Source organism: Euleptes europaea, chromosome 4, assembly GCF_029931775.1.
Source record: "Euleptes europaea isolate rEulEur1 chromosome 4, rEulEur1.hap1, whole genome shotgun sequence".
Classification (NCBI taxonomy): Eukaryota; Metazoa; Chordata; class Lepidosauria; order Squamata; family Sphaerodactylidae; genus Euleptes; species Euleptes europaea.
The window spans coordinates 41,142,661-41,162,357 of record NC_079315.1 but is presented as its reverse complement, the minus strand read 5'-3'; the positions used below and the strand labels follow the sequence as shown (position 1 = coordinate 41,162,357).

The 19,697-nt window shown below is 40.9% G+C and overlaps 1 protein-coding gene across 1 annotated transcript; it reads left to right on the top strand.

Annotated features, from left to right (window-relative positions):
• Positions 1 to 850: 850 nt before the first annotated feature.
• LOC130476223 (5,6-dihydroxyindole-2-carboxylic acid oxidase-like) lies at positions 851 to 19,071 on the top strand. The gene is made up of 7 exons (XM_056848120.1): positions 851 to 1,287; positions 4,933 to 5,255; positions 6,234 to 6,438; positions 7,829 to 7,996; positions 9,718 to 9,897; positions 18,176 to 18,322; positions 18,866 to 19,071. The coding sequence occupies exons 1-7, from the start codon at positions 924 to 926 to the stop codon at positions 19,069 to 19,071; spliced, it is 1,593 nt and encodes a 530-aa protein (XP_056704098.1). The 5' UTR covers positions 851 to 923.
• Positions 19,072 to 19,697: the final 626 nt, after the last annotated feature.

Here is a 19,697-nt window from a genome sequence, read left to right as displayed (position 1 = left end):
AGAGAGAGAGTCATGCCAAACCAAATGGTTGGCAAGAGCAGGATTAGAAAACAGACAGAAATCCAAAACAAATTAGCATTGCTGCGTTCAGGGTACGAAAGACCGTAAAGACGCCCAGGAACTCATTCAAGAACCACTAAGGAATACTGCAAAAAAAAAAAGGTACAAAGAAGGAATCCTTTTAAAAATAACTTTTGATGTGTTAGAAACTTTCAGTTACAGCAGGAAGTGTAATGCTAATGCCTAAAAACAATAAAGTTCAATCCTTTTGTTTTTAGGATTGAAAGCACTTTGGGGATTCATCTTCCAGAATATTATATAGCAAAAAACTGCCTGCCAGGACCACCATAGTTAAAGCCTAGAAAGCTTTCCTATTTAATATTCTTGAAAGTCTCTGAATGGAAGATTTCTTACAAAAAATGCAATCCAGATTGTTTCTGTCCAGGAATGTGATGGGAGGGATGGGGCAGCAATATCTCAAGGACAATTTATGGATTTACAAACACTTTAAGGTGCTTCTATTTTCTGCAATTTAAACAGATTGGTTTCATTTCTTCACATTAATTTTGTTTGCATATGCCTGTTGCTACATGCTCTGCATTTTAGATTGTACATTCGCTGGGACAGGAACTGCCCTATGTACTCATAAGTGCTGATGCTAAAAGATTGCTGTTGATGACAGAGCAGCATCAAGGATCAGTTGCATTATACACTTCTTCTAAAATTAAGAACAGTTTAAAGCAGATGAGAGGATTTCTTCCCTTTAATGAAGCAGTGTCTTATTAGGTCTTTTACATCATTTTTATTTTTTCCTCATTTCTCTTCTCATTTCAACAGTGCCTGAGGAAGACATTTCTGGATACTGACTCACAAGAAGCAATACAGCATTGGATTTTTGTTGTTATAGCATCTGGACTGTTATTATGCAGCTAGTTACACTATTGTTCCTCACCCTGTCCAGAGAAATTAGTGCACAATTCCCCCGGCAATGCATCACAGTCAACGCACTAAGAAGAGGTGAATGCTGTCCTGATCTGTCTCCAGTGGTGGTTCCTGGTTCAGACAACTGTGGTTCATCTTCTGGGAGGGGTCAATGTGTACAAGCGACAGCAGACTTACGACCCCATGGGCCACAGTACATGCATGATGGCCGAGATGACCGTGAGCAATGGCCTCTTCGCTTCTTCAATCGAACCTGCCGATGCAATGGAAACTTCGCTGGGTACAACTGTGGGTCCTGTCGACTTGGTTGGAGTGGACCAGCATGCAACCAACCAACGAACATAGGTAAGGGTAATAAATAGAGAAAAAGAGAACTAATTCAAGTAGTTATGATGTTTAGTACAGAACTGCTTCTCTTTACTATTATAAATTCACCATTGGTAATAATTAATGCAAAGATGTCTCCAACACAGCAGTCTGCAAATGAGGTATCCATGACACTTCAGTTTTCAGAACTTCTGGGCATTTGCCCAACAGAAGTGTCAGATGCAGAGTCAACCTGAATGCCTAGCCCTATGTGTATTGACATTTCCCCCTAAATACTTTTATAGCCACGTTGAACCTCCAAAGGGAAAAGAAAACCAGGATTAAAATGTTACAGATAAGAATAAATAAATAAGAATCTTTTGAAAATATATGCATTGTATTGGAAGAAGTGGCAATTTGTTATTATTACCTCCCTAGGGAACCTGGCCAAGGCTGATTTTCACTGCTTTGCTTCAGCATGGTATTACCAAACTTTCTTTCTTTGTTAGCAAAGTTATAAGGGGATCACAGGTAAAAATGCAGTATAAAACTGAGAGTTGAAATGTGGAATTGTATGGCTTTCTGGGTAGCTGAACCCACTGCAGCAGAGAATCTTTATTGAGAATTCTCATTTGTAGGGGTGACTGAAGCCCATTCTGCTCTGATAAGAAAGGACACCAGTAAAAGCTGCCAACTATTTTAATTGAAGCTACCTGTGCACTAGGGCTGTGAATTCGGTAAAAACTGAACTGAAAAAAATACCAAAAAAATGCAAATTCGGTAAAATTCAGGGTTTTACTGAGTCTGCAGAATTCGGGAGGTTGGCAATGCCAAATTTGCCATTCCTGAAAAAGCCGGAAAAAAACTGGCTTTTTCGGGAACGTCTTTCCACTGCTCCTAGGGAGGCATTTTTGCAGGTAAAGGTCCCAAATTTTCAGGGTAGCTAGAAGGGACTCTCCTTGCAAGAACCCCCAAGTCTGGTAAAGATTGGGTCAGGGGGTCCGGAGTTATGGGGTTTGGAAGGGGAGACCCACATCCTCCTCCATTGAAATGCATTGGCAAAGTGGCTGTTCAGATGTTTGAGTGTGATCTTTGCAATGTATCTCAATGGAGAAGCTGGGCTTTAAATGATGGGAAAGTTTGCCCGCACCTCCATAAAGATACAATGTATCCAGATACATTGCATCTCTATGGAGGCACAGAGTGAACTTTCCCACCATTTAAAGCCCAGCTTCTCCATTGAGATACCTTGCAAAGATCACACTCAAGCATCTGAACACAGCCACTTTGCCAATGCATTTCAATGGAGGAGGATGTGGGTCTCCCCTTCCAAACCCCATAACTCCGGACCCCCTGACCCAATCTTTATCAAACTTGGGGATTCTTGCAAGAGGAGTGCCTTCTAGCTACCCTCAAATTTGGGACCTCTACCTGCAAAAATGCGCCCCAGGAGCTGTGAAAAGCCCCCACGGGGTTTAAATGGCCAATTTTTTTTTAGGAAACCCAATTTAAAGCCGAATTCCTACCTTTACCGGTATAGGAAATTCGGCACTCAGGTTTTCCCAGGGGAAAAAATGGCCAATAAATCTAAATCCAAATTTTGCCTATTTTGCCCAAATACCCTATTTTCTTCTAATGTTAGCACTGGATTAACATAATGGTTTCCATATGTATATTTGTACACCAAGTAGATGGGAGGGGATTCAGGTTGTTTAAGTTAGTCTCTTTCCTTGAAAACCTCATAAGGGGCCACCAAAAGTTGGCTGCGATTTAACAGCACTTTACACACACACACAGGGCCATGCATGTATGCTACCTTTCATAGGAAAGGAACGTAACTTCTTACTTTGCAATCCTTTGCAGACTTAATGCATTTTCAGTGCAGTCCTAAACAGAGTTACACCCTCCTAAGTCCATTCAAGTAAATTGGCTTAGAATTGTGTAACTCTGCTTGGGATGGTACTATCTTTCATCTAAACTGTTATCTTTGTATTCTGAGTGGTATCAATCACTGATTATGGGATCAAACCAAATAAGACATTCTTCCTATTTGGCTAGGAGGGTCCCATTGTACATTTTACAATGGGTTAGCCAATAAGAATAAAGGTAGTCATCTCTATTTCATTTTCATGACTTCTTATGTTAACATTTTTAAAGATCTGAGCTTTTAGAGCAGGATTTTTTTCCATTGCTTATTTCATTGAATGTTGATTTTAAAAGATCATCAAAAATACATCAAAATAAAGATAAATGACAATTCATAGGTAAGAATTTAGGAGCCAGACTGAAATCACTTGTACATTGTAAAGCACATGCAGACAGAAATGTGACTTGTAGCTGATCTACTTACATAGACATGAAGCAATGCAGAAAATTGGTGCATGCACGTTTAAAATTGCTTTTCGTGCATCAAAAAGTGTATACTCATGTATTTAAAACTTCCTTTCACACGTGCACTCCAAGGAAGATGGTTTGAGTACAGGAAGTGGCATGTGTGAATCAGCCTCAGAAGTTTCACCACTTTCCAGGTTTTATCATAGGTCCTTCCTGTTTTGTGTTCTAATTTGCTGTTTTGGATTTTATATATGTATTTTGCTCTGATTTTAACTGTTTTTTACAATGTGTTCTTATTAAGTTTGTTCTTGACGGCACTGATTGGGCAGACAGATGGGGTATAGATATTGTGAATGAATGAATGAATAGGTGGCAGGATTATACGCTTCCAGGTTGGAAAGTAGGTGCACCATCTGCAAATAACTTCAGGTCTCATTTGCCTTTGGATTCAAAATATTTCTGAGATTATAACTTCAGTTTAGCTGAGCTGGAACTCATACTGCTAATCTGCCATCACTAATTATACTTTATTTAAATTATTTTTTGTTAGATGTTGGCCCCAACAAACTAACAAAATCAAATTTTAGGGTTGATTCTTATATATAAACTTGATCACGTGTCCAATGACTCATGCTATTTGAGCTACCTGAAAAAATATAGAAACAATTGTATCCAACAATATATACAACAGATATCTTGTTGACAAAATGCTTGCATTGGCCCCAGATAGATAAATATTGAGATTTTCAGATGCCAAAGATCTGGTGTATATGCATGCTTGAACCTGCATTGTGACTGGGCAACTGGGATCACATTGAATAGATATTGTGCTCCTATCTATATTAATAATCATATTCTTGCATGTACATTGTCTCAGGGATTCTTGCCTACATTTGTGTCCATTGGTTGAATTATCAGGGTATAGAAGAATCCATGTAAGAAAACTACCTGTGCAGAAGATGCCTTTCAGGATCTGCTGTGGCATTTTTCCCATGAGCTGAGAATCATGCACGTTTGTGTATTGGACAAGTGTTCTGAGCATGCAAGACATCTACTGCACATGCTTGAGGTGATTCTTAGATAGGAATATAAGTCTAACATAAATATTGATGGCAGTTTGGACAGACTCCATGAAAGACTATAGAGTCCTGCACTATGTACTACAGAAGACAAAGAGCTGGGAGTAACTATGACATTTAAAGTGATTGGGGGAATTAATTTCTCTTTTTGAGGGCTTTGTTTTAATTGACCTAGAAATTTATCTTTCAACAGGAAACTGAAAAGTTATCAATTTTACAATTAATTGTTGTATTTATATTTAGAACAATCTTTTTTTTTAAAAATCCTTAGTCAGAAGAAACATTCTGGATCTGAACAGAGAAGAAACAAATCGTTTTATAAATGCTTTGCAACAAGCTAAAAATACAGTGCATCCCGATATTATGATAGCCACAAGGAGACGTGAGGAGATTATGGGCCCCGATGGCAATACTCCACAATTTGAAAATGTGACCATTTATAACTATTTTGTGTGGTCCCATTATTACTCTGTCAGAAAGACATTCCTTGGACCTGGGCAGCTGAGTTTTGGTGGCATAGATTTCTCTCATGAAGGACCAGCATTTCTTACCTGGCATAGATATCATCTACTGCAGTTGGAGAGAGACATTCAGGTGATGTTTCTGTTATTCATATCCTACATTCTCAAATTAAAGAACATGCAGGTTTCAAAATGTTTCCCTCCAGTCCAGAATCCAATTGCAGGACTTGCAGCAACCTGTTACCATCATAGAATTTTAGTTTTTGATTAATATTGAATCTTGCTTGGAATACATTTTTAAAATATTTGGGATATATAGCAGTTTATAATGGGTCCTAAAATTTTGTGAAACATATATTCTTTATTTAGGGGAAGTAAAACAATCCCAACCTGACCTGGATGGCCCAGGCTAGCCTGAGCTCATCAGATCTCAGAAGCTAAACAGGGTCAATCCTGACAAGTATTTGGATGGGAGACCTCCAAGAAATACCAGGGTCGTGATGAGGAGGCAGGCAATGGCAAATAACCTCTGAATGTATTTTGCCTTGAAAACCCCACCATGGGTCAAGTCAGATGTGACTTGAGACCAATTTTTTTTTTAATTCAAGAAACATTATTTTCAGATTACTTTTGGCAGTCTAAGAAGTTGGTTTTTAGGATTGACAGAAAACATTCCTCTTTCCAGGAGTCCTACTTTCCAAGTATTCGGTTGCATAATGAACTGTCACAACTGGAACTCTCTTATAACTAGTGTTATCTTGAACACAGACACACACACACCAGTGGTATCGATTATAGCGGATTGGGTTTTGGTTGGGCCTCCACAGACTGTCCTATGGCAGCCAGCTCTTCCGGAGGTAGTAGGCCCCTTAATTAAGCAAATGTGATCAGGTAAGGCCCCTGGGCCTGATTTAATAACAGTAGATCTTTTGAAAGCTAATTTGGTATGGTGGAGTAATCTGCTGGCCCCTCTCTTCACTCAAATTAATGCTTCAGAAATTATTCCCGCAGCTTGGAAACATGCAACAGTTCCCATATATAAAAACGAGACCAAGAATGATCCTATCTACACCTCAGTGAAGCTCACCATTAACCTGTGTTCTCTCACCAGGAAATGCTACAGGATCCTTTTTTTGCACTTCCCTACTGGAACTTTGCAACAGGTAGAAACACCTGTGACATCTGCACAGATGACCTGATGGGAGCTAGAAGCAACTTTGATGTCTCTCTTATAAGCCAAAATTCTATCTTCTCTCAATGGCATGTTTTATGTGACAATCTTGAAGACTATGATACTTTGGGAACCATTTGCAACAGTAAGCTGAGATTCTTTGACAATATTTGGTTGTTGCCACCCTCTCCTGAAGGGTCAATTTAACACATGCCAGGACATTACCATTTCTATTTGGCTTTGATACAAAATCTACTGGCTTTAATCCTTAACCCTCCAGTTGCTAGAAAAATAAGTTTCACTTTACTTTCAGATCTTGGGTGATTCAAATTGGGAAAATGATGTGTGTGCCTATCTCTTTGGCAGTTTTTATTTTTTAAAACCTTTTAAATGTTTGGTCATGGATATTCTCCCTCTTGTCAAGCCTAAACCCCAGTTGTCTATCTAAAAGTGAATTTTTAAACTTTAGTGTAACTCTTCTCTGCTTATTTCCAGCAAGGGTTCATTCACAGCAGCTGCCAAACTATAGCCTTCTCATTTACTTTCTCTGTGTGTCAGATATTGTGTACTGAAAAGATACTTGCCAGAAGATGCTCCCAGAAGATAACAAACAAGCAGTGGTTGTTGCTGTTGTTGTTTGGACTAATGCTATAGTAGATATATGCTAGCCCTGCAGTGGTAAATATATATTATCCAGTTCCTATGAAATGTCCTTTGGATAAGAAAGCAATTTGCTTGAATTCCAACAACACCCCCCATCCCCTGCCACTGCTGCCCCCCCACAACACACACACAAAGATTTTGATCACACTTCATAATCAAGTCCAGAAAAGCCTGAAACTGACATTCTTTATTCATTTCAATTGGGTACTTCAGTATTCCTGCAAAAGGGGGAGGGATGTTTGTCATTTTCACTGATACTTTTAACTTTGTGGATTCCTGGTAGAAATGACTAAACTCTGTCCCCAACTCTGTTTTTAACTTGGAAAAGGTCTGTGAAACTGATGAGGCTTGTCAGTTTCATCAGGGTCTTCCCACTAGCAGCTAGATAATTTTTTTTAATGGCAGGAGGTGAAAAGACACAAAGACAACAATTAGATTTATTCAATAGGGCCTACTCCCAGGAAAGCGTTCTTAGGATTGCATTGATAATCACCAACACCATCTTCAATCACTTCTCCATCCCAGGAAAGCCACCCTGAAAAGTATTAAAATTGCATTATTAAAAAGGACATGGTAATAAGGAAAACAGGGGTGTAATGGCATGGTGTGATGAGGATGTTCCGGAATACATGAGTGCACAAATGAAATCCATGTTGGAGCAAATGGCCTAGTGTGCTCTTATCTGGAACATCATGCATTATTGTGTACCATAACAGCTAAAATGCTTCAAGTGTATGCAATAATAGTTCAAAATGGCCCTTAGCCTGACCCAAACATATTGCCTATTTTCTTAAGCCATTCTACTTTCAGGTTTAATGATCATCTTAGAAATGTCTAAAACTTCACCTTCCCCCTCCCCCTTCTTATGCCAGGCACAGAAGGTGGTCCAATAAGACGAAATCCTGCTGGAAATGTTGCCCGTCCAATGGTGCAGCGCCTTCCCGAGCCACAGGATGTTGCTCTTTGCTTAGAAGTTGGATTATTTGATACGCCTCCATTCTATTCAGACTCAACAGACAGTTTTCGTAATGCACTGGAAGGCAAGTAATTTTCAGGCAAACAGTCTGGAAGTAGACTGGGTGAGGGGCTGAAATCTGCCAAATTTATCATATACTGAGTGAAACAGGTCAAATCCTTGTGTGTGTGTGTGTTTCTGCAAAAAGAGGAAAGAGGATCACACAGGAAATCTCTATTTTCTTTCAAACCCATCACTGTGTGGTTAATTGCATGTGTCTTCAGGACACTCTCTTACTAATCATAAGGTTTTCCAAATTAAAAATAAGGTATCATTCCTTCATTTTTAAATGCCTACTAGCCGCCATTCAGGAAAAGTCCTCTGGGAACCTGAAGAGATACCTTGCTCATTAGGATACATGGGAACATCTTGACAAAATGCTGCTCCTGGGGGATGGGGAATCCTCAGAAATGTCTGAGGAAGGAATCCGAGGTCTCCTGCGAGAAGAGGGAACTGGCAAAAATCATCACACATACCCCCCCAAATGCACACATATACCGTATTTTTCACTCCATAACATGCACTTTTTTCCTCCTCAAAAGTGAGGGGAAATGTCTGTGCGTGTTATGGAGCGAATGTACCGGTATGAGGTCTCTCCCAGCCGCCCAGTGCAGCAGCAGCGGGGCGCAGGGCTTCGGGAGCCGGCTAGAACACCGCCAGCCAGCTGGGGGGTGGGAGGGGCCTCCCACCCCCAAGCTGGATGGCAGCTTTAAAGCCGGCTCCCAAGGCGGCCCGGCTCTGGCATTGCAGCAAGATATGCGGCTGGACTCCAGCGCAGCAGCAGCAGGGTGCGGATCCGGGCTGCCCCGGGAGCCAGCTTTAAAGCCGCCAGCCAGCTGGGCTGCGGGAGGTCCCTCCCAGCCACCCAGTGGCAGCGGGGCGCAGAGCCGGGCCCCAGGAGCCGCCTAGGACGCCGCCAGCCAGCTGGGGGGCGGCTTTAAAGCCGGCTCCCGGGGCGGTCTGGCTCTGGCATTACAGCAAGATGTGCGGCCAGGCTCCAGCGCAGCAGCAGCAGGGCACGGAGCCGGGCTGCCCCGGGAGCCGGCTTTAAAGTCGCCAGCCAGCTGGGCTGCGGGAGTTCCCTCTCAGCCGCCCAGCGCCGTGGCAACAGGGCGCAGGGCCTCGGGAGCCGGCTAGGATGCTGCCAGCCAGCTGGGGGGCGGGAGGGGCCTCCCGCCGCCCAGCTGGCTGGCGGCTTTAAAGCCGGCTCCTGGGGCAGCCCGGCTCTGGCATTGCAGCAAGATGTGCGGCCCGGCTCCAGCGCAGCAGCAGCAGGGCACAGAGCCGGGCCACCCTGGGAGCCGGCTAGGGCCACCAGCCAGCTGGGAGGCGTGCGGGGCGCACAGAGCCAGCTCGTGTCGTTCCAGCGCAAGCCGGCTTTCCCCGCCACGATGGCCAGCTGGGGGGGGGCATCTTATGGTCCCGACGCGCACGCTCCCAGCTGGCTCTGTGCAGCCCCGCCCACCTCCCAGCCAGCCGTCGGGGCGGGGAACGCCGGCTTGCGCCATCCCGACACGCACGCGCCCAGCCAGCATTCACCCCATAAGACAAGTTTTTAGATTTTTTCTTGTTTTCCTACTCTAAAAACTAGGTGCGTCTTATGGAGCGGTGCGTCCTATAGAGCGAAAAATACGGTAAACAGAAATTCTTGGTGGGATCCAAGCCTGTATTCAGCTTTGAGCTGATGCTTTTGCACAAGATTCTCACTGTTATTTCCAACCTGTGCCTCTTCTCTCTGATACACAGGCTACAGCCATCCTTCAGGAAAGTATGATCCAGCAGTCCGGAGTCTTCATAATCTGGCCCATCTCTTTCTGAATGGCACTGGGGGGCAAACCCATTTGTCCCCGAATGATCCGATTTTTGTCCTCCTGCACACATTCACTGATGCTCTCTTCGATGAATGGCTAAGGAGACACAACCCTGGTGAGCTGGATTCGTTTGTGTTATTTCACAATGTAACAGCAAGGTAGGGTTGCCAGGTCCGCCCTCCTGATCGGCGGGAGGTTTTAGGGGGTGAGGCTGGGGTTGCTGCGGGCACATGCATGCAATTATGGCACTTCCAGAAACACCACATCACCATGGCTGATTTAACAAAAGCAGCTGTGGTGATGCGGCACTTCCGGAAGGAAAACCGGAAGTGCTGTCTGTTGAAAATAATAACGCTGAGATGGTAGTTATTAATCAAAGTAACAAACTTTATCTAGTCTATGGGGGGAAAAGTAAAACGGGAAATTCCTGATAAAATAATAAACTCCTAAGCTCTACATATTCGGTTTACTAAAACATTAGGTTACATACCAACAAGCAATTAGGTATGGCCGGCAAGTGGCTATACGACTGAGTTACAAATTAGCCATTTTACTAAAATCTCTACAGGAAACCAATTGAGCTCGTTAACCAACTCAAACAATGACATAATTCAAATTGGCAAATCAGTTTCTCAAACACACCAAATAATACATAGGATTGGCTAAAAGCCAGATTACACTTCGAGGTCAGGTCTATGATGTTGCTAAACAAATACATTAACCCCATAATGACTAAATTTAGATCTTGACTATTACAACACCCCTTCTTCAAGATCTAATCATTTCAGTTCACATAAACAATGATATCATTAATCATCAAAATTTGTCACATTAGGATCAATCATATTCAACAGTTCACGAAAGTGTACAAATTTCTCTGTTGTCAATGGCTTAGTCAAAATATCTGCCACCATTTCATTAGTAGGGCTATAGTGAATGTCAATTAGTCCCTTTTGATATAAATCCTTTACAAATTGACATTTTTAATCCAATTGATCTACTTCTAGCCTTAGTACTTTGTTAGCCGAATTGCTCCTTTATATGGGGAAATTAGCTGAGCAATCGGTAACTATGTATTTTTATAGCGGTCTCGCACTCAACTATACCAGAATTCGTTTAATGAGACGTTTGAATAAAGACAGAGACTAGGAGTTCCAAATTAAACAGTGTTTATGTATTCAAGCATTCAAATGGTGCATTACAAGCATACAAGAAGCTAGTAAATTAAAGGAAGTAGTACAGGGACATTTGCCAATTTGGCAGGATATCGTTGACCCGATATTTACCTTATCTAGATGAGGTGTTGTCCAACTCATGCAGGCTACAAACAGATTGAAAAGGAAGACCGAGATGGGGGTAGGGGTTCCCGTGAGCTTGACCAGCAAGGCGGGAGGGAGCGTGGTAAGGCTCGCGAAACCAAACCAACAGAGTAACGGCAAAGGTGCCAGGAAAGACCTAAGGTGACTAGAATGGGCCAGGGGTATCCCAGTTATACTATTTTCTGGGGGCGGGAAGAGGGGTTTGACCCCTCCCAGGTTCCCAGGTGACAAAAGGTGACCAAAGGATTAAGCTGTGTCTACCGGGGCAGGGTAGTGAGAATTTGGAAATCTATTATAATTCCAATGGCTTTCACAACCCGAGATGGTCAGGAATCTCTCTGCTGATGTGATTTACATTCAGGAACAATGGGTGCGATCTGTGCAAATGTCCTGGGGTCGCTGCAGCTGGGCAAGGGGGATGACTCATCTGGATATCAGGATTACTGCTAACGACCCATTGAGCAACGGAGGAAGTTGGGAGGGGGGGAGCAGCTCGCATTGAGTACGTGGCTGTCAGCTCTCTGCGAAATGGCTGCTACTGGACAGAGATTTTACAGGAACATGGCTCCTCTCAGGCTCACAAGAAACGGCCCTTTGCATCTGGTTCCTAATTGCCGGTTGCCCGGGCAGGCGAGAGTGGCTGTGTCAGTTTCAAATGAGCCGCGCCGCGACCGTCCAGTAGCGTTTGGGGCAGGCGCGCGGCTGGAAAGCAGTGAGTGCGATTGCATACCGGGTTGCCAGGTCCAGTCCTGGAGATTTAGGCAGGCCCGTTTGCTATCAACTTTCTCCTTTACATATCGTAATACAGGCTTGATTGTCTTCATACAGTACTACTGGTGTTGGTTCATTAATTTCAAAGTCCTTTAACAGATGAAAAATCCACTCCAATTCAGTACTTGCATTAGCTGCAGATATACATTCTGCTTCCGCTGAAGATAAAGCTACAACATTCTGTTTTCTACTAGTCCAATCAATAAGACCATCTCCATAATAAAACAAATATCCACTAGTTGATTTATAATCTGCTGATGCTTCACCCCAACTGGGATCCATATAGCCAATTAATCTTAATTTTTCACAAGGTGAAATTTTTAACATTAAGTTTTTAATCCCTTGCAAATATCTTGCCACTCTTTTAATGGCGCTCCAATCATGGTGATCTGGTGAACTCACTTTTCTACTTAAGATGTTAACAGCAGCTGTAATATCAGGCCTTATAGTTTTGCTTAAATATAGGAGCTTGCCTATAGCTTCCTGATATTCATGAACATTTCTAAGTGGTTGTCCTTATTTCAAATAAGCTGGTTCTAATGGAGTATTTACTGATTTACAATTTGTCATACCGACTGATTCAATAAAATTCGTAATTTTACATTTCTGACTTAGAAGAAAACTTCCACCGTAGAGTCTTTCAATCTCCATTCCAAGGTAATGTCTTACTTCTCCAAGTTGTTTAATCTTTATGTCCTCTTTAAGTTTATCAACTATTTCTTGAATATGCTCTTTATGTTGACAGCATATTAACAAATCATCTACATAAGTAAAAATATATTGATATTGATCATGTTTAGATCTCACAAATAGACAAGGTTCAGCCTTTCCTTGTTTAAATCCTTGTTTGTTTAAAAGGTATGTCAACTTATCATGCCAACTCTTAGCTGATTGTTTAAGTCCATATATGCTCTTGTTCAATTTGCACACAAGATTTTCTTGTCCTTTTATCTGAAATCCTTCAGGTTGCTGCATATAAATTTACTCACGTAGATCTCCGTTGAGAAAAGCTGTCTTAACAACTAGATGTTCCACAAACATATTTCTTGAGCTTGCAACACTGAGTAGCGTCCTGAGTGTAGTATGATTAATAACTGGAGAAAATGTTTCAAGGTTGTCAACTCCGTATTTCTGAGAAAAACCTTTTGCTACCAAACGTGCCTTATACTTATCCACACTTCCGTCTGGATTGTACTTAACTTTATAAACCCATTTACTTCCTATAGCTTTTCTATCAGTTGGTAATTCAGTAAGAGTCCATACTTGTTTTTCTTGTAAAGATCGATATTCTTCTTCCATAGCCTCCATCCACTTTTCTCTTTCTAAGAGAGGAAATTTACTAATTTCTTTCCAATTTTCGGGTTCTCTCACTGTTTGTAGATTTTCACAAAATCCATATTTTTCTGGAGAGTTACCTTTGTTATCTCTGTTTGATCGCCTCACAGTAGTTATGGTTTCTGTTTCCTTTGGTCCAGTTCCTGCTTCCCCTTCTATTTCTGTGATTTCTTTTAAAGGTGGATCTATTGGTTGAGCAGTGATCTCTGCAGGTAACCAATCGACCAATTCTTGAGAAACAGCCTTTGTACTCTGTGAATCAATTGCTTCTGCGGGTTTAGTTGTCTCTGATGTTAACATTGTATTTTTCTCATTCACATACACAACATTAAAACATTTGACTTCCAAAGTCTCAGGATTCAAAATTCTATATCCTTTCCCACCAAGGGGATACCCAACTATAATTCCAATTTCAGCTCTAGGATCAAGTTTCCCTCTTTTTTCTTTGGGAATATGCGAGTATGCTTTAGCACCAAAAGCCTTTAAGTGCTTTAAGCCAGGTCTTTTTCCAAACCATAATTCAAAAGGTGTTTTACCTGTCACTCTACATGGAACTCTTGTTATGCAGATAAACTGCTGTCATTACTGATTCAGCCCATAGAGTGTTTGGTAATCCAGCTTGTATTAACATTGACCTAGACATCTCTTGCAATGTACGATTAAGTTTTTCAGAACATCCATTCTGTTGTGGGGAGTGAGATATGGTGACTTTATGTTCTATACCTTCCTGTTCCATAAATTTCTTAAAGTCTGCATTACAATATTCTCCACCTCCATCAGTACATAAAGCCAAGAGTACTTTGCCAAATCTGTTCTTAACTGTGGCAATGTAACAGTTAAATCTGTCAAGAGTCTCATCTTTACTTTTGAGTACATATACATAGCGTATTTACTTTTAGACTCAGTAAAGGTAAGAAAGTATCTATTCTTGCCTGCAGATAATGGCATGGGACCCACAAGATCTGAATAGACCTCTTCCAGGAACTTTTTATCCTCTGTATTAGATTTTCCAGTATAGCTGGGAGCAGTTCCCTTTGCTTTTATACAAATCTCACATCTTTCTCTTGTCTTATCACATTTAACAGCATTAATTCCACATTCAGTCAATAGTTTTTCAATACTCTGAATGTTTCTGTGCACTAGTTTTACATGTCATGAATAAAGGCAATTTGTATGGTCACAAACATCCTGTCTAGTTTGACATACAGATCTTTCTTCATTTACTACAGCATTTAAATCATCATTAACATCCACAATATAGTGAAATCCATCCCTTTCATCAACCTTAAGTACAAGACCCGTTTTCTCATTAATAACTTTGCCAGTATCACTCTTAAGTATGACAGTGTAACCATTCTTTACAATTCTTTTAGTACCAAGAAGATTATTTGAAGCCTCAGGGACAAAAGCAAAATTAGCCAGTGTAAGGTTTACAATTTCACCCTTAGAAGTAAGAACTTTCAAAGGTACTGTTCCAGTTCCAAGTACATTTAAACTTTGCTTGTTTGCTTGTAATATCTTTGGTCTATTCTCTGTGTCAAGTTCACTGAAGCTTTCTTTACATCTGCAAATATGGATCAAGCTGCCATTGTCAAGAAGAAAATGCCTTTTCTCATTCACACCTTGATAGTCAGATATTTGGAACACTTGGTTATTATCATTAGCATTTCTGCCATCATTAGGTCTTTGCTTATATCTTGTGTTTTATCTACCACGTGATGACTTAAAATTTCCATGACTGCTAAAATGTCCTTGACCATTAGAGGGCATTCTTTCAGTTGACACAGTTGCATCTCTAAACCTCTGGCCATCTGCACCTTTAAATCTACAGTGCTTAGCAATGTGTCCAACCTTTGAACATAACAAACATCTCCTCTCTTTAGGATCAGGTCTCATTCTTAACACAGATATTTTTCCAGGCCCATCATCCACTGCCCTTCTAAGTCCAGAGTCTCTTAAATAGGCAATCATATAATCCAAATCCACTTTTGCAGTACACTCAAGCATAGCTTTCTGATTTGCGAAAGACTGTGGTAAGCTAAGCAATATACATGTATGAAACTCAGAGTCAGATATTTCTGCTCCTGCAGACTGGAGTTCTGAAACAATTCTTAACATTTCATCTAAATGCATATCAATGCTGGTTCCTTCTTTCATTCTCATACTGTATAGCTTTTCCTTTAAGAATATGATATTCTTATTTGATTTGGTAGAATATTTCCTTTTAAGAGCATCATATAAACCTTTAGCTGTTATATGCTTGGTTACTAAAGGACTCTCATGGTCTTCTATGCAGGCATACATTGTCATTAAAGCTCTTGTCTCTTTCCTTTTATATTCATGCTGCTCAAGCTGACTTTCTGACATCTCTTGGTCTATTACATTTAAACAGTCCTGTACTTCAAGAGAAACTATTAGTCTGGCATTCCACATTTGAAAATTGTTCTGATTTAACTTTGGAATTGCAAATATGCCACTATTGTTATTTACTCCCTGTTGGGAACGCTGAGTAGGCATATCTGAAAAAGTTGAAGCAACGGCTGTTGTAGTAGTGGGCGAGGACATTTATGCTGCCAAACAAGTTCACTGGGGTGATGAGAATTAAATTCCTTTCCTTCCGTTTACAAACTCCACACTCCGGTGTTAATTAAGTCTCTGAAAACTGTTGGCTGTGTGCAAGCACTTTCTTGCCTTCTCAAGGTCATTTACTTCTGAGCAAGAAGAAGATACATATTCCTCAGTTTGAGTATAAGGAAAGTTTGCAAATGCCTTCTGCTTTAATTTCAAGATACAGTGCCAGCTTTCAGTATCTTATCTTCGGGCAAATGAAAAAAAGGAAAAACTTCTCAGACTGCCGAAAAACTTTCACTCCAAACACCATAGATAACGAGGTAAATAACAACCGTCAAAAAAAAGGCAACCATGCTCTGCTACCATTTGTTGAAAATAATAACGCTGAGACGGTAGTTATTAATCAAAGTAACAAACTTTATCTAATCTATAGGGGAAAAGGTAAAACGGGAAATTCCTGATAAAATAATAAACTCCTAAGCTCTACATATTCGGCTTACTAAAACATTAGGTTACATACCAACAAGCAATTAGGCATGGCCGGCAAGTGGCTATACGACTGAGTTACAAATTAGCCATTTTACTAAAATCTCTACAGGAAACCAATTGAGCTCGTTAACCAATTCAAACAATGACATAATTCAAATTGGCAAATCAGTTTCTCAAACACACCAAATAATACATAGGATTGGCTAAAAGCCAGATTGCACTTCGAGGTCAGGTCTATGATGTTGCTAAACAAATACATTAACCCCATAATGACTAAATTTAGATCTTGACTATTACAACACTGTCATAGCGTGTGCATGCCCACACACGCCCATAGCCATGGCTCCAGAGTGGCAGGGTGGATTGGTGGGCAATTGCCCACCAATACCACCCACCTGGCAATCTTACAGCAAGGGAATTTACCTATTATGACAAGTGTGCCCAATTCCCCTCCAACTGTGCATGAGAGACATTAGCTAGGCACTCATATCTGTGTGCCCGAACAGATATTATGATCCTGTTGAAATAGTAAGGCCCTTCAATTAGGGCTGAATGGCACAATTGAATTCTTTTTCTCATGTCTCTGGAAGCAAGAATAGAATGTATCTAAAGAAGGAGCTATTGTATTTGATGTTGATGCCAAGTAAGTTACAAAAAGGGATCGCAAGACTGAAGGGTGTTGTCATCTGATCACAGTAAGAGAAGTAGATGCAATCTTTGTTTCATAATTTCAAAATGTAGACAAGGCCCTGTTTTTCTTGATCCTCCCCCCCAAAAAAAGCAAAACAACAAAGAATTGTTGCACCGTAGAAGTCAGTCTTGAAAAAGGGATACAGCCATGGATTTTCAAAGTCATGCAAGTGGCAATATTGGCAGGTCCCAAAGAAGGGTTTGTTACTGCAGAAAAATCCCATAAATTCATGTCATGTTCCCCTCACAAACCCAAAACAAAAGCAGATGGTATGGCAGGAGGTAACTGATCTCTTTATGAGTCTGGGCTAATGCACATTCTAAAAAAATGAAAGATGAACAACACATAAGCTTCAGAACACACTTGAAGAATATGGTTTTCAAACCATATTATGGGGGATCTGAGGATCTTAAAAAGCTGATCTGGGGTTTCTCAATAAGAAGAACAATAATGGTAGCAAGTAACAATGAGACCACCTTTAGTGATCTTCTCGTGCTACAAAAAGCAACAGGGAAGTGGTCAGCATGGATGTGCATTTATTTTGCATGGGGAAACACTGAGGTCCAGTGGACCTCACCTCCATCTCCATGATTTGAGAACATGCAGGAAAACCCTCCTCAATACTCGTCCTGTAGAAGATAAGCAGAGGTTACTTCTTGAAGGAACCAAAGAGACTACCTGAAGGTAGCACATTTTCACTACTTTAGGTGGTGGGGAAAGATTAGAAGGCAATGCAAAAAGAAATCAGTAGCTTCACTGATCCTCAGTTATGTTATCTGCACTGTAATCCAAGCATCTATATTGCTCGTATTGAGGTTGGGGAGTTGTGTATGCAAATGGATGGAGACTTTTAACTGCATCTTCCAAGATTGCAGCCATCTGTTCTCATTTTTTCCTGTTTCTTCTAGCACAGGTTCTCCTAGTCAGTGAAATCATAACTATTGCCATTTTAACTGTACATATTCTAGTTGCAGTTCTTGTTCCTGAGCCTACCTCTGCTCAATGTACAAAATGGTCAGAGATTTTGATCTTGGGCCTCCCCTTGTCCTTAACATATGCAACTACAAAATACACACATGCAATAGGAAAATTATTCTTTGCAGAAATCATTTTCTCACTGCTTATAGCTGAAGGTTCAAAGTCTGAGGATCTAGGATACACTTTTAACATTCTTACCTATAGCAACCTTGTGGACCTAATTCTTTTTTTCAATTTAGATACTTCCATTTACCCACTAGAGAATGCCCCCATTGGACACAACAGACGATACAACATGGTCCCATTCTGGCCCCCTGTGACCAACGATGAGATGTTCCTTACGGCACCAGAAAATTTGGGCTACAGTTATGAAGTTCAATGGCCAAGTAAGTTATTCAACTATATTCTTGTCATTATATGCTAGACTGTAAGCTGTACTGTTGGCTTTTTCTTTAAGTGATTCAGAGGGTGGTTTAGTTTGTGTGGAATAACTGCACAACTTCACTTGGCACAAGAGAATAGTCCATGATGGTATGCTATCAGTGCGGTAGGGTTTCCTTCCCCCTTTATTGTCTGGCTAGAGATTGGTGCCCCAGGTATGGTCCCAGGTACCCATAGGCCTTTCTAAAGAAGGTCAGCAGGGAACATGTAATCTGAGCCTTCTGAGGACAACTGAGAAAAACAGGGTGTTTCCTTGCTCCAGCATACAGAGAAAACAAGTTGCATTAGGCAAATGCCATCCCTCAATTCTAAGAAAGATCAGTAACATCTATCATTGTGGAACTTGGGTATCTTGACAACTCCAATCAATGGGAAACTGAAGTGACTGGAACTTGGAATAATTTATAATCTCTAAACAATATATGCAGCCGAATGCAACCTCTTATCTCCTGTAACCACCTCTGTCCCTTTTTTCTGCTTTATCCTAGCTCGGACTCTCCAAGTCACTGAAGTCATAACTATTGCCATTGTCACTGCACTGATTCTGGTTGCAATTATTTTTGCTGGTGCCACATGTATCGTTCATGCCCGGAGAAACAAGGACGAACTGCATCAGCCGCTTCTTACTGACCAGTACCAGACTTATTCAGACGATTATGACAGCATACCGACACCAAGCCAGTCAGTGGTATGAAGGGTCAGTTGATTGATCTGCACTCTGTGGTGTTGTTCTTTTTGCAGAAACTCTTCTGCTTTACAGCGAAGACTGCCAACAGTCCCTTGTTAGAATTCCTTCTCATATCACCAGGGAAATCTCTCTTTTAAAAAAAGTTTTAAAAGTTTTATTTCAATACACAAAACAAACATATAAACATTAATATTCCTATTAATCTCCATTTGTGTCCATGATCTGCTTTCATCACCTTCACTGCTTAGCTAGTTATTCATAGTATTAAAAATGTCCTGAATGTACCAGAGTGTAGAAAGGTAAAGGACATTTTGATAAGGTTAACTATTAAGTGCAGCACTTCCTATTCAGCTTTCTTTTCCAGTTTGTATGTAGATTTATGGAAAGACTAGATCTTAATCAAAAGGAGTGACTTTTGGAAAAAATTTCATAGTAATCTTTGCCCTCAATGACACTTCATTGATTGACGAAGATCACCCATGTGATTAGTCCAGCAAGTACTACTTTAATCATACATTGATTTTGTTTGCCTTTGATGAAATCAGTACTTAGCCAGATTCAATTGGCTATATAGCACTGTGCTGAACTCATAGTAGGATCACTAAGAACAAGACAGAATCCCTAACCTGAAA